The sequence below is a fragment of the Neopsephotus bourkii genome, unplaced genomic scaffold, assembly GCF_033783945.1.
Source record: "Neopsephotus bourkii isolate Nb327-2 ecotype Australia unplaced genomic scaffold, CSIRO-AGI_Nbou_v1 NB_491, whole genome shotgun sequence".
NCBI classification, from domain to species: Eukaryota; Metazoa; Chordata; class Aves; order Psittaciformes; family Psittacidae; genus Neopsephotus; species Neopsephotus bourkii.
The window spans coordinates 180,911-194,268 of record NW_026900992.1 but is presented as its reverse complement, the minus strand read 5'-3'; the positions used below and the strand labels follow the sequence as shown (position 1 = coordinate 194,268).

Genomic DNA, 13,358 nt, shown 5'->3' with positions numbered 1-13,358 from the left:
GTGCTGTGTGCGGATGTCCACACCTCAGCTGCTCCCCCTCGGGTGTCCCCAGCGCCCCTGCCAGGGGTCTCTGGATGTCCCTGTGCGGTCCCTGCGCAGGGCTGGGTGCCCCCATCAGGGCTGCGTGCCTCAGGGGTGCCCCTGTCCCACCCTCACATCCCTTTGTCCCTGTCCCCCTCCGGCTGCTGCAGGACCACGTCCCCATGTGTGTCCCCTCCAGTGTCTGCCCAGGCAGACGGGGGGGGCAGAGCCCCGTCCCCACCCTGCAGGGGATTACGAGGGGCTCAGCCCAGCTCTGCCTAATCCTGGGGATTACATGGGCCGGGCTGGGCTGGGCAAGGGGGGACACCCCGGGTGCCCCCTCAAGGACACAGCACGCGGTGGCTGGGGACGGCACGAGGGGGGTGCCCCCCGCAGCACTCGGCAGGTTCACCATGAGCCCCAGCACATCCCATGAGGGGTTCGGGAGCTGGCCCGAAGGCTCCGGTTTATTGGGGCGCGGGGTCAGGCGGTGCCGGTGCCCTGCTGCATGCGCCGCAGCAGCTCCTCGTCCTGCAGCGACAGCTCCGTCAGCTTCTTGCCCATCCGCTCGTGCACCTCCAGGTACTTGGCCACGCACCGGTCCAGGCACACGCTCTCCCCCTTCGACAGCTCCGCGTCCTTGTAGTGGGGGGGCACGCACTTTCGGTGGCACGCCTGCGTCATCCTGCACCGCACCGGCACCCTCAGGCCCTGCGGCCCCGCTGCCACCCAGCACCCCCATGTGCCCACCCCCAGTGCACCCCATGTCCCAGGCAGACCCGTGCTCCTGACACCCCACCAGCCCCAGCACCACACGGACCCCCAGGGCCTCTTGTATCCCCCAGCATCCTCCCCAGCCGTGGGCACCCACAGTGACCCCACAAACCCAGGCATCCCAAGTGTCCCCCCAGCCATAAGCACCCGCAGTGCCCCCCTCGCCATGAGCACCCCGCATGGTCCTCATTCCCCAGCCACCCCCAGTGACCCCCAGCCAGACACGGGCACCCCCCCAGAGCCCCCATCCCCAGCACACCCGGGTACACCCAGGGTCCCGCAGCCACTGGCACCCTCAGTGACCTTCCCCAGCCATGGGCATCCCCAGGGACCCCCATGCCCGGGCACCGCCGGCCCCTCACTGCCGCTGCGCGCACCGGTTGTACATGTCTGCCATCATGTCAACCTCCAGCTCGGCTGCCAGCTGCTGCGCCCGCAGCGGGTCCATGGCGGTGCGCAACGGTGCCGGCCGGTTCGGTACCGCTCGGCTGCGCTCGGCCCCGCTCGGTTCTGCCCCGTTCGGTTCTGCCCCGCTCCTTTCGTCCCCTCTCGCTCCGGCCCCCCTCAGCTGGGTTCGGGGGCTCTCGCTTCGGCCCCGCTCGGCTGGGTTCGGGCTGCTCTCGCTTCGGCCCCGCTCGGCTGGGTTCGGGCCCCTCTCGGCTCGGGGCGCTCTCGGTTCGGTCCCACTCGGTTCGGTTCGTCCCGACTCGGGACCCGGCGGCAGCTCCCGGCAGGAACCACGTGGGCGCCGCACTTCCGCCCACACGCAGAACAACCCCGCCCCAGCGCAGGCTTCAGCCAATAAGAAGCCAGGCTGGTGGGGAACAGGACCTCGTCCCCAGCGCTGATTGGGAGGCGCGAGAGGGGGCGTGGTGGCGCCAGCAGCCTCGGAGGGGAGAGGGGGGCGCGCGATTTCCCCCCTCACGGGGGGGGGGAGGCACCCCCGAGGAGGGGCGGGGCTTGGGGTAGGCTCCGCCCCGTGCCCGTCCCGGGGGGCTCCGTGTCCCCCCCGTGCCTGGTCCCCCCGTGTCCCCCCCGTGTCCCTCCCGTGTCCTCCCCGTGCCCCCTTCGTGCCTGTGTCCCCCCCCGTGTCCCTCCCGTCCCTCCCCCCGTCCCCCCCCGTCTCCGCTGTCCCGGACCCTCCCGTGCCCCGCTCGTGTCCCCCCGCCCGGCCCCACGTCCCCCCGCGCCCCCCCGGCCCCACGCGTGCCCCGCGGCGCGCGGTGACTGAAGGCGGCACCTGCCCCGCCGGGTAAAAATAGCCCCGGGCGGGCGGGCGGGGGCAGCGGGAGCGGCCGGAGCGGGACCGGACCGGACCGGACGGGACGGGGCGAGAGGCACCGGGGACGCGCCGGGGGTCAACCGGGAGGGAGGCACAGGGGGGACACGGGGAGGGGGCAACGGGGGACGGGGAGGGGGACGTGGGTGGCCGGGACACGGGGGGCGGAGGGGGGACACGGGGGGGCGGGGGGGACGGGGGGTCAGGGGGGGTCTGGATTGGGAATTGGGGGGCAGGAGATGGGGAAGAGGGGCTCGGGATGGGCGGCGGGGGAGGGGGGCGATGCATGGGGAAGTCGCGGGGACGCAGCGGGGATCGGGGGGGAGGGTGAAGGGTTGGGGGAGGCGCCAGAGGCGAGGTGAGGGGTCGGGACGGGAAATAATGGGGTCCGGGAGGGGCTCCGAGGGGGTCGGGACAGGACACGGGGAGCCGGAGGGGGAGTACGGGGTACGGGATCGGGGCACAACGGGATCGGGAAGGGGGGGGGGGGGGGGTCAAGGGGAGTCCGGAGGGAGTCTGACGGATCGGGAGGGGGAATTTGGGTGCGGGAGGGGCTTTAGTGGGGTTAAGATGGGAAACGTGGGGTAGGGAGCAGGTATGGGGGAGAAGGAAGGGGGAATGGGGGTCGGGAGGGGGGAATGGGGGAGTCGGGGTGGGACGTGGGATACGGGGGGCTGGGATAGGGGGGTCCGGTATTGGGGGGTCTGGAGGAGGCGGGGGGGGCAGACTGGGGTGTCGGGAAGGGGCACGGGGGAGCCTGGATGGGAATGCAGGCTGGGCAGGGGCAGGGGACTGGGGGGGCCAATGGGGGTGCCACGGCTGAGGGAGGGCACGGGGCCGGGCTAGGGCAAGGGGGGGCACCCCAGTGACAGCCCTGTGCCCCCGCAGCAGTGACCACAGCGCCATGCAGCCCCTGGGAGACATCGAGACCCCCCCACCGGGCACCCCCACCCCGGAAACCCCCAGCGCCCCCCCAGAGCCTCCCGCGGCGCCAGCGGAGGGCAACGGGGAGGGGGGAGACCCCCAAGGAGCGGGGGGGGCTGGGGGGGAAGAGCAGGGGCCAGGGGCAGCGGGGGACGCTGGGGGGGACACCAAGGGGGAGGCTCAGGATGGAGGGGGGGGCAGCGGGGTGGGGGGGGATGCAGAGGGGGATGCGGGGGGCAGTGCCCAGGGAGCGGGGGACACGGCGGGGGAGGCTGAGGACGTGGGGGGCAGTGGGGGGGACACAGGGGGTGCCGGGGGAGAAGCACTGAAGGACACCGGGGGAGAAGCGGGGGCTGCCGAGGGTGACACCGGGGGTGATGCCGGGGGTGACGCTGGAGGTGCTGGGGGTGACACCGGGGGTGACACCGGGGGCGCTGGGGGTGACACCGGGGGTGATGCCGGGGGCGCTGGGGGTGATGCTGGGGGTGATGCCGGGGGTGCTGGGGGTGACACCGGGGGTGATGCCGTGGGTGACGCTGGAGGTGCTGGGGGTGACACCGGGGGTGACACCGGGGGCGCTGGGGGTGACACCGGGGGTGACGCTGGAGGTGCTGGGGGTGACACCGGGGGTGATGCCAAGGCGGTGGCAGCCGCGGGGGCTGCTCCGGGGGGGCCGCAGGAGGCGGCTGGGGCAGGGCCGGCAGCAGCAGGGAGCACCCCGGGGCGGCCGGTGAGACACGGGGGGCCGGGGCCGGGGCCGGGGCCGGGGGTGGAGGTGCCAGCGCAGGGCGGCAGTGAAGGGACAGGGTGAGGGCTCCCACAGCGGCTGTGCCATGGAGCGGGTGAGGCTGAGGGTGCCGCTGGTGCCAGGGCAGGGAGCAGGGAAGGGGCAGGGTGACGCTGTCCATGGTGGCAGCACCAGGGCAGGTGGCGGCGCTTGTGCCGTCAGTGCCACCCTGGCTGTGCCCACAGGAGCCGACCTGGATGCAGGACGAGGATGAGGAGCTGTGGCCCGAGTTCCCTGCCAACAGCCCCACGTCCCCCCTGTCCCCCACAACCCCCCTGTCCCCAACATCCCCCCTGTCCCCCACATCCCCTACGTCCCCCACATCCCCTATGTCCCCCACGTCTCCCACATCTCCCACGTCTCCCACATCCCCCACAGGTAAGGGCTGTGCCTGGCAGGACCCTGGGGTCACCGCTACCCCACACCCCCATGGGGTCCCCTACAGATTCCCCCCACCCCCTTCCCATGGGGCAGGACCTCCAGCCCTGTGCACTGGGGGTGCCCAGGGAGGATGCGGCTGTCCCGACCCCCTGGTGCCCCCTCCCTCCACAACCCCTCCTCTGTCCCCTGCAGCTGGCACCACTGAGGGCTTGGGGGACAGCGAGAGGTGAGTGTGGGCAGGGGGGGCACAGCCCCATGGGTGCCCCACAGCCCAGCCCCATTGCAGAGCACCCCATGTGCACCCATCCATGTGCCTTCAGGGGTGCTCCAACGGGGGGGCCGCGAAGCAAGGTGTCCCCTGGGCCAGCAGGGCAGAGGCCAAGGCTGGAGGGGGCCATGGGGCGGCCACGTTCGAGCACCAGGGCTCACGGGCGCAGTGCCATCCTGGAGAAGTTCGGAGGGTGAGAGGGGCCTGGCCCTATGGCGGGAGAGGGGCACGGGCATATGGGGGGGACATGGGGCAGAGAGGGCCACAGAGGAATGGAAGCCATGGGACAGGAGAGGTACTGGGGGGCCATGGGGCAATGGGGGCATGGGAGGCAGGGGGCAGTAGTGCACATGGGGAGACTTGGGGTCCATGTGCAAATGGAGGGTGCAGGAGGGTTGAGGGGGCCATGAGACAATGTGTCAGTGGGCATACTGGGGTGGGGTGTATGGGGTGCTCCACGGTGCCTGGCATTGCCCACAGGGCAGCCACGGGGCCAGCCCCACACCTGAAGAGGGCAGGGGGCACGGCCACGGTGAAGGCGATGCTGCTGGAGTGGTGCCGCGCCAGGACCCGCGGCTACGAGGTGAGAACAGGGGCAGCGCTGCGGGGTGGCCATGGGGCAGCCATGGGGCAGTGTGGGGGGGCCGTGGGGCAGTGTGGGGCGGCCGTGGGGCAGCCATGGGGCAGTGTGGGGGGGCCGTGGGGCAGTGTGGGGCAGCCATGGGGCAGTGTGGGGCAGCCATAGGGCAGTGTGGGGGGGCCGTGGGGCAGCCTGACCCCTCCGCCGGCTGCAGCACGTGGACGTGCAGAACTTCTCGGGGAGCTGGGGCAGCGGCCTGGCCTTCTGCGCGCTCCTGCACAGCTTCTTCCCCGACGCCTTCGACTACGGCAGCCTGGAGCCGGGTGCGCGGCGCCACAACTTCACCGTGGCCTTCGCCACCGCCGAGTGCGTGAGAGCAGCCCCGGCCCCGGCCCCGGCCCCGGAGCGCCCCGCACGGGCGGGCGGCCCCGGCTGAGCCCGTGTCCCCGCAGGGAGCGGGCGGGCTGCGCCCCGCTGCTGGACGTGGAGGACATGGTGCGAATGGCGGTGCCCGACGCCAAGTGCGTCTACACGTACCTGCAGGAGCTGTACCGCTGCCTCGTGGCCAAGGGGCTCGTGAAGACCAAGAAGCGCTGAGCGGAGCCCCCGCACCCCCCCCCGGGACCCCCCTCTGCTGCGGTCCCACCAGTAAAGGCTGTGGTGATGGACGGGCCGCACTGACACCCCCCGGTGCCCCCTTCCCCCAAGTGAGACCCCGCGGGGCCGGTGCGGGAGCAGGAGACCCTTTATGAACCCGCACAGGTGAAGCCCCGCAGCGGGCTCAGGGCTCCGGCCGCGGCTCCGCGTGCCGCCGCGTGTGCTCCTCCGCGCGGCGATGGAACAGCTCGGGCCGCTCCCGCAGCTCCCGGGCCAGGTCCTGCCGCAGCACCCGCTGCGGGTCCGGGCTGTCGAGCAGCAGCAGCAGGTCCTGCAGCACTGCGGGCACCGGGGGGGGGCGGTCAGGACGGGCACCCCCTGGGCGCCCCCGGTGCCGTGCCCCCGACACCCCCGGGGTGCCCACCTTGTGTGGCGCGGGTGCTGGGCACCCAGTGCTGGGTGGAGGTGAGGGGCTGGCACACGTGGCCCTCGGCGTCCACGCCGGGGTGGTAGATGCTGGTGCAGAGCCTGGCGCGGGGCGGGGACAGCGGGTGGTGGGGCGAGAAGGTCAGCTCGAACCGGAAGGCGCCGGCGTTGTACGGGGGGTTGTTCTGCCGCGGTGATGGGGGGCACACATCAGCACCCCCCCAGCACCCATCGGGGGGGACCCCGTCCCAGCCGTGATCTCCTGTGCTCCCCATGGAGACCTCCCCCAGCCTGAGCCCGCAGGAGGGGAACCCCAACCCGGTGCCCCCCGCCCCACGCTGCCCTCACAGGGACACCCCTGGAGACCCCATTGGGTCCCCATTCCTCCACTTCCACAGGGGCCACCCTCCACTCCGGGCCCCCCCGATGCCCCCCCAGGGCCCGCACCGGCAGCAGGATCCCCCCCCATCGCAGCACGTTCCCGTCGAGCAGCCGCAGCTCCCGGGCCCCGCCCCAGCGCCGCGCCTCCTCCAGCTCCTGCGGGGCGGAAAACGGGCGCGGTCAGACCGGACACGCCCGTCAGGGCGGGGCTTCCCTAGAGTTGAGCTCCCATTGGCTGGACCGCTCCGAGGGACGCGCCCCCATGGACGGGACCCACCCTTAAGGGCGGAGCCGCAGCGCTTGGCCACGCCCCGTCCCCCCCATAAGGGTGGGGCACAGCAAAGCCCCGCCCCGCCTCGGATCCGCTCCCACCAGGGAAACGAAACCTGAGCGCGGTGCTCCCCGACAGGGCTGGATTGGCTTCAACCGACACCGGCACCCCTGACACCCCTGCACCGGCATCCCCCGTACCCCCTGCACCGGCATCCCCTGACACCCCTGCACCCGCATCCCCTGTACCCTCTGCACCGGCATCCCCTGTACCCTTTGCACCGGCATCCCCCGTACCCTTGCACCGGCATCCCCTGTACCCTTTGCACCGGTAGCCCCTGCACCGGAGACCCTTTGCCCCAGTACTGCTGTCCCCCACCTCTCTGCACCCGCACCCCGAGACCCACTGCATCCCTGCACCCGGGTACCGGATTCCCTCATCCCTCCGCCGCCCCTTCCCCCGGTGCTGGCACCACTCGGTGCTGGCACCAAGACCTCACTGCTGTCCCGCTGCCGCCCCGCAGCCCCGTCCAGCCCCCGGTGCCCCGGTGCCCCGGTGCCACACGCACCTTGGCGAGCCTCGCAGCCATGGTCAGCGATTGCCAACGCCGGTGGGCGGGGCTTCACCGGGACACGCCCCGCGTCACGGACGTTAAGAACGGGGCCTCGGGCACCCCAGGGCAATGGAGACTGGGTGATGAGGGGCCAGAAAGCCTTGGGCAGCCTGGGGCACCGGAGTCGGCAGCGAGGGGCCAGACCTGCCCCACATGGCCGCGGGCATGGCCGCGCTGGCAGGGGGGCACCCATGGGTGTCCCTGCCCTAGGGCTTGCAGGGAGGTGTGGCGAGGGCAGCCTACCCCACAGCTGACGGCCAGGGGCAGGAGGTTCTGCCTTGCTGGTTCTGGGGTGGGAAGGCTCCTTGGGGACAGCATCCCCCCAGTCACAGAGACAAGGTTGGGGAGCTTGAGCTGCAGCTTGAGTGGTGAGACACCACACGGGTCATAGAGGTGGGGCAATTGGGTGGCTAGATTGCCCCTTGTCACCACAGGGATCACAGATAGGGGACAGTTGAGAGGCTAGACTGCCCCTTGTCACCACACGGGTCATGGAGAGCGGGCAGTGGGGTGGATACACTGCCCCTCATCCCCACAGGGGTTATACAGGGGGTCCCAGAGCACCCCACCTCCAAAGGGAGCCTGCCCCAGGGGCTGGTCCTCCAGCACTGCAGCACCGTGGGACTGGAAGGGGGGGCCGCATCCTGCCTCGGGCGCCTGCGCCTGCCCCCCCCCGGGCTGATTTACGGGAAGTGCCGGCAGCTCCTTAATCTTTAACCAGGCCAGGCCGGACCCGGGCACAACCCCCGGAGCCGACCGGACCCGCGGGCCCCGAGCCGCCGGCACCCAGGTGGGCGCAGGGAACTGCCCCTGCCTGCCCCCCGCACCCCGCGGGTCAGACCGGGATACCGCGAGGGGGGGAGGGAATGAGGGTGCAGGGAACGGGGCTGCAGGGTGCGGGGGGGTGGGACGGTGTCGGGAGCTGGGGTGGGGGTGCTGGGTTCCCTTGACCCGTACCTGCCCACCAGGATGCCCACCACGGTGCTCTGGCTGCCCCTCGTGTGGCTGCTGGCCACAGCCACGGCCACTGGCACGTTGGTAAGTGTGGCCTCGGGACACGAGCTCCCCTCACCTGACCCCTCGGGTGTCCCCGTGCCCACCTCACCCGGGTCCCCGTGCGCAGGTGCCCACCCCGGAGCCCTCTCCCAGCGCACCGAAACTGCTCAGGGCGTCCTCGCTGCCGCCGGTACCGCCCCGTCCTGTCCCTGCACCATGGGGGGACGCGGGGGCCCCCGTCCTGCCCCCCCGAGCGCACCCCGAGCCGCTGCCTGCCCTGGCTGCTCCCCACGAGGCCACAGACCCCCCCAGCCCCGCAGCGCCCGAGGGGGCACCCATGGAGCCGGGCACCAGGGCCAGCGGGAGCACCGCAGCTCCGGCACCCGGCAGCACCAGCGACAGCCCCGGACCCGGTGCCCCGCCGTGTCCCGGGGACGAGGAGCCGGCCGAGGACTGCGGGAAGCCCACGGAGGAGCAGCGTGCGGCCGTGTCCGAGGCCGTGTCCACCTTCGCCCTCCGGCTCTACCAGCGCATGGCGGAGGCTGAGCGGCCCGAGGCCAACCTGCTCTTCTCCCCCATCACCGTGGCCATGGGGCTCTCGCACCTTCTGCTGGGTGAGGCGCCGGCACCGCGGCCGTGCCAGCCCGGGTGCCCCACGGGTGCGGTGCTGAGCCTGCCCCGTGCCTGCAGGCGCCCGTGGTGAGACCCGAGAGCGCCTGGCCGCCGTTCTGGCGTACCCCCCGGGGCTGGGCTGCGTGCACAGCGCCCTGCGGCTCCTCCGCGCTGCGCCCGGGCTCTTCTCTGCCACCCAGATCTTCCACCACCCAGGTGAGGGGGTGCCGGGGGGCGCCGGGGGTGCCGGGGGCGCGGGCTCAGGCTGACAGCAGCCGTGCTACCGGGCAGACCTGCACCTCCGGGCCCGCTTCCTCAATGAGTCCTGGCGCTTCTACAACACCCGCCCGTGGGCACTGAGCGGCAACGAGAGCCTGGACCTGCAGCGCATCAACGCCTGGGTGCGCGGGGCCAGCCGGGGGCTGCTGCCGGAGCTCCTGCCCACGCTGCCCCCCGAGCCCCAGCTGGTGCTGCTCAGCGCCGTGCACCTGCAGGGTACGGCCCCGGGGGGGGATTGGCCCCGGGATCGAGCAGGTCCGCGGCCACCGTGTGCCGGGGCAGCGGCACCAGAGGGACCTGGAGCTGCTGGAGCGAGGCCAGAGGAGACCACGGAGCTGCTGCGAGGGCTGGAGCAGCTCTGCTCTGGAGCCAGGCTGAGAGAGCTGGGCTGGGGCAGCCTGGAGAAGAGAAGGCTCCTGAAGGGGAGACCTGAGAGCAGCTCCAGTGCCTAAAGGGGCTGCAGGGAACCTGGAGAGGGGCTTGGGACAAGGGCCTGTAGGGACAGGCCAAGGGGAATGGCTTGAACCTGCCCGAGGGGAGACTGAGCTGAGCTCTTAGGCAGAAGCTCTTCCCTGTGAGGGTGCTGAGGCGCTGGCACAGGGTGCCCAGAGAAGCTGTGGCTGCCCCATCCCTGGCAGTGCTCAAGGCCAGGTTGGACACAGGGGCTTGGAGCAAGCTGCTCCAGTGGAAGGGGTCCCTGCCCTGGCAGGGGTTGGAGCTGGAGGAGCTTTGAGGTCCCTTCAACCCAAACCATTCTATGGCTCTGTGTATGTGCCTGGGATCTGGTGAGGGGCTGATCCCGGGGTCACCCCTGCATCCCACTGAGCCCATCCCCATTCCCGATGCCGTACCCCCGCAGCTGCCTGGCTCACGCCGCTGGATGTGAAGCAGACGGTGCCGCTGCCCTTCCTGCGCCCCGGGCGCCCCCCGCGCCTGGTGCCCACCATGACCAGCAAGAAGTACCCGGTGGCCTCTTTCATTGACCCCCACCTGCAGGTCCAGGTACCCCCAGCTGGGGAGAGCCGGGGTGCAGGCTGTGACACCGCTGCTGTGGCACTGGACGGGTGCTGAGCTGCGATGCCACTGCGGTGTCACCGGGGGCTTTCTATGTTCTGCGGTCCCACGGGTGTCACTGGGGGTCTCCACATCTCGGGGTGCAGAGGTCTCCCGGGGATGTCCCGGGGTGTTATGGGGGGTGTCACAGAGGGAGTCACTGGGGGGGTGTCACTGGAGGGGGTTGTATCCCGGGGGGTGTGTACTCACGGTGGGGGGTGCTACTGGGGGGTTGTCTCATACGGGGCTCTCTCGCTGGGGGGGGTATCACTGAGGGGTTGTGTCACTGCGGGGCTGTCTCACATGGAGGCTGTCTCACTGTGAGGGTGTCTCACGCGGGGCTGTCACTGTGGGGGGTGTTACTCGGGGCTGTCTCACATGGGGGTGTCACTGGTGTGTGTCTCACTCGGGGCTGTCTCACTGTGGGGGTGTCACTGGGGGCTGTCTCACACGGGGGCTGTCTCACTGGGGGGGTGTCACTGTGGGGGTGTCTCTGGGGCCTGTGTTACTGTGGAGGTGTCACTGGGTGATGTCTCACACAGTTTCTGTCTCCCTCGGGGGTGTCACTGGGGGCTGTCTTACTGGGGGGTGTCACTGGGGGCTGTCTCACTGTGGGGGTGTCACTGGGGGCTGTCTCACACGGTTTCTGTCTCCCTCGGCGCTGTCTCACTGGGGGGGTGTCACTCGGGGCTATCTCACATGAGGGTGTCGTGGGGGTGTCACTGGGGGCTGTCCCACACGGTTTCTGTCTCCCTCGGCGCTGTCTCACTGGGGGGGTGTCACTCGGGGCTATCTCACATGAGGGTGTCAATGTGGGGGTGTCACTGGAGGCTGTCTCACACGGTTTCTGTCTCACATGAGGGTGTCACTCGGGGAGGTGTCACTGGGGGGGCGGTGTCACTCGGCCCTGTCCGTCTCACGCGGTTTCTGTCTCCCTCGGGGCTGTCTCACTGGGGGGGTGTCACTCGGGGCTATCTCACATGAGGGTGTCACTGTGGGGGTGTCACTGGGGGCTGTCTCACACGGTTTCTGTCTCACATGAGGGTGTCACTGGAGGGGCGGTGTCACTCGGCCCTGTCCGTCTCACGCGGTTTCCGCCCCCCCGGGCTCCGCCCCTCACGGTGCGGGGGTCCCCTCTGCCGCAGGTCGGGCGCTTGGCGCTGCGGGGGGGGCTGAGCCTGGTGCTGCTGCTGCCGCTGGGGCCGCCGGGGGCGCTGCAGGCGCTGGAGCGCGCCCTGGACCCCCCCGCGCTGCTGCGCCTGCTCCGGCGCGCGGCCCGCGCCCCACCCCGCGCCACCGCCCTCGCGCTGCCGCGCGTGCGCCTCGACGCGGCCCTGGACGTGGTGCCGCTGGTGCACGACATGGGTGAGCGCGATGACGTCATGCGGTGACGTCACCAGCCCCGGTCCCGTTCCCGGTGTCCCCAGGGACCCCAATGGTCCCCGTGTCCCCGGTGCCGACAGCATCCCCAGTGCTCCTCAACATTCCCAGGGACCCCAGCATCCCCAGTGCTCCTCAGCATTCCCAGGGACCCCAGCATCCCCAGTGCTCCCCAGCATCCCCAGGGACCCCAGCATCCCCAGTGCTCCCCAGCATCCCCAGGGACCCCAGTGCTCCCCAGCATCCCCAGGGACCCCAGCATCCCCAGGGACGGCAGCTTCCCCAGTGCTCCCCAGCATCCCCAGGAACCCCAGCATCCCCAGTGCTCCTCAGCATCCCCAGTGCTCCCCAGCATCCCCAGGGACCGCAGCATCCCCAGGGACCGCAGCATCCCCAGGGACCCCAGCATCCCCAGTGCTCCTCAGCATTCCCAGGGACCCCAGCATCCCCAGTGCTCCCCAGCATCCCCAGGGACCCCAGCATCCCCAGTGCTCCCCAGCATCCCCAGGGACCCCAGTGCTCCCCAGCATCCCCAGGGACCCCAGCATCCCCAGGGACGGCAGCTTCCCCAGTGCTCCCCAGCATCCCCAGGAACCCCAGCATCCCCAGTGCTCCTCAGCATCCCCAGTGCTCCCCAGCATCCCCAGGGACCGCAGCATCCCCAGGGACCGCAGCATCCCCAGGGACCCCAGCATCCCCAGTGCTCCTCAGCATCCCCAGGGACCCCAGCATCCCCAGTGCTCCTCAGCATCCCCAGGGACCCCGTACCTCTGGTGTTCCCCAGTATCCCTGCTCTCCCTCATGTCCCCACCACCCCTTTGCACCCCATGGCTCCCAGTGCCCTTCAAGTCCCCCTTGTCCCCGCATCGCCTCACTGTGTCTGGTGTCCCCCACGTCCCCTTGGGCCTCCCCATCCCTGACGCCCCCGTTCCCCCCGTGGTGCCTCCACGCCGCCCCTCCCCGCAGACTTCGGGCTGTTCCTGGACGCGGAGCTGTGCGGGCTGGCGCGGGGCGCAGCCGTGGCCGTGGACGCTGCGCGGCACCGCGCGGTGCTGGCGCTGGACGAGGCGGGCGTGGAGGCCGCGGGGGCCATGGCCACGTCGGTGGCGCGCTCGGCTCCGGTGCTGGAGGCGCTGCGCCCCTTCCTCTTCGTCCTCTGGCACGACAGCGCCGACGTCCCCGTCTTCATGGGCCGCCTCAGCGACCCCCCGCCCTGACCCCTCCCTGCATCCATCCCTCCCTGCTCCCTCTTCTCTGTCCTTCCCTCGGTCCCTCCCTGCCTCCTTCCCTCCAGCCCCTCTTCCATCTCCCCTTTGTCCCTGTTTTCCTTGCTCCCATCCCTCCCTCTCTCCCTTCCTCTTTATTTCTTTTCCCTCCCTCCGTTCCCTGTCCCTCCATCTCCTCTCTTTCCTTCCCCCTCCCTCTTTGCTTCCAGGCACTCTCCAGCCCCATCCTTCCCTCTTTTCCCTTGCTACCTCCTTCCCTCCCTCCATCCTCCTCCCCGGTTCTGTTTCTCCCTCTCTTCCTCTTTCCCCCCATCCTCCCTTCTCTCCCCCCCCCCTCCCCACTCCTCGCCCCCAGCCCCACATAGCACTATGTGCATCCCCGTGCCTCAGTTTCCCCACCAGCTCTGGCCTCCAATAAACGCCCTGAGCTCTGCACGGTGCCTGCATGGGGATGGGACAGGGGCAGCCCGGGGCGGGGAGGGCACTTGGGGGGTTATGGGGCTCCCCCTC

The 13,358-nt window shown here is 71.2% G+C and overlaps 5 protein-coding genes across 6 annotated transcripts in view; 3 read left to right on the top strand and 2 right to left on the bottom strand.

The window, feature by feature from the left end:
• Positions 1-13,358, top strand: part of TMX2 (thioredoxin related transmembrane protein 2) — an 84,726-nt gene that overhangs the window by 36,868 nt on the left and 34,500 nt on the right. The gene's annotated exons all lie outside the window — the stretch shown is intronic.
• Positions 471-1,331, bottom strand: TIMM10 (translocase of inner mitochondrial membrane 10). Its single transcript, XM_061350399.1, has 2 exons — positions 1,173-1,331; positions 471-706 (listed from the first exon to the last, which is right to left on the bottom strand). Exons 1-2 carry the CDS (start codon positions 1,241-1,243, stop codon positions 505-507), a joined length of 273 nt encoding a protein of 90 aa, XP_061206383.1. The 5' UTR covers positions 1,244-1,331; the 3' UTR covers positions 471-504.
• On the top strand, positions 3,889-5,682 carry SMTNL1 (smoothelin like 1). Its single transcript, XM_061350398.1, has 6 exons — positions 3,889-4,163; positions 4,359-4,392; positions 4,487-4,627; positions 4,915-5,017; positions 5,229-5,380; positions 5,467-5,682. The coding sequence occupies exons 1-6, from the start codon at positions 3,905-3,907 to the stop codon at positions 5,609-5,611; spliced, it is 834 nt and encodes a 277-aa protein (XP_061206382.1). The 5' UTR covers positions 3,889-3,904; the 3' UTR covers positions 5,612-5,682.
• UBE2L6 (ubiquitin conjugating enzyme E2 L6) lies at positions 5,774-7,313 on the bottom strand. The gene is made up of 4 exons (XM_061350397.1): positions 7,258-7,313; positions 6,485-6,574; positions 6,036-6,222; positions 5,774-5,950 (listed from the first exon to the last, which is right to left on the bottom strand). The coding sequence occupies exons 1-4, from the start codon at positions 7,276-7,278 to the stop codon at positions 5,796-5,798; spliced, it is 453 nt and encodes a 150-aa protein (XP_061206381.1). The 5' UTR covers positions 7,279-7,313; the 3' UTR covers positions 5,774-5,795.
• SERPING1 (serpin family G member 1) lies at positions 7,965-13,281 on the top strand. The gene is made up of 8 exons (XM_061350422.1): positions 7,965-8,092; positions 8,271-8,340; positions 8,426-8,912; positions 8,989-9,126; positions 9,202-9,405; positions 10,049-10,191; positions 11,388-11,607; positions 12,589-13,281. Exons 2-8 carry the CDS (start codon positions 8,272-8,274, stop codon positions 12,837-12,839), a joined length of 1,512 nt encoding a protein of 503 aa, XP_061206406.1. The 5' UTR covers positions 7,965-8,092; position 8,271; the 3' UTR covers positions 12,840-13,281.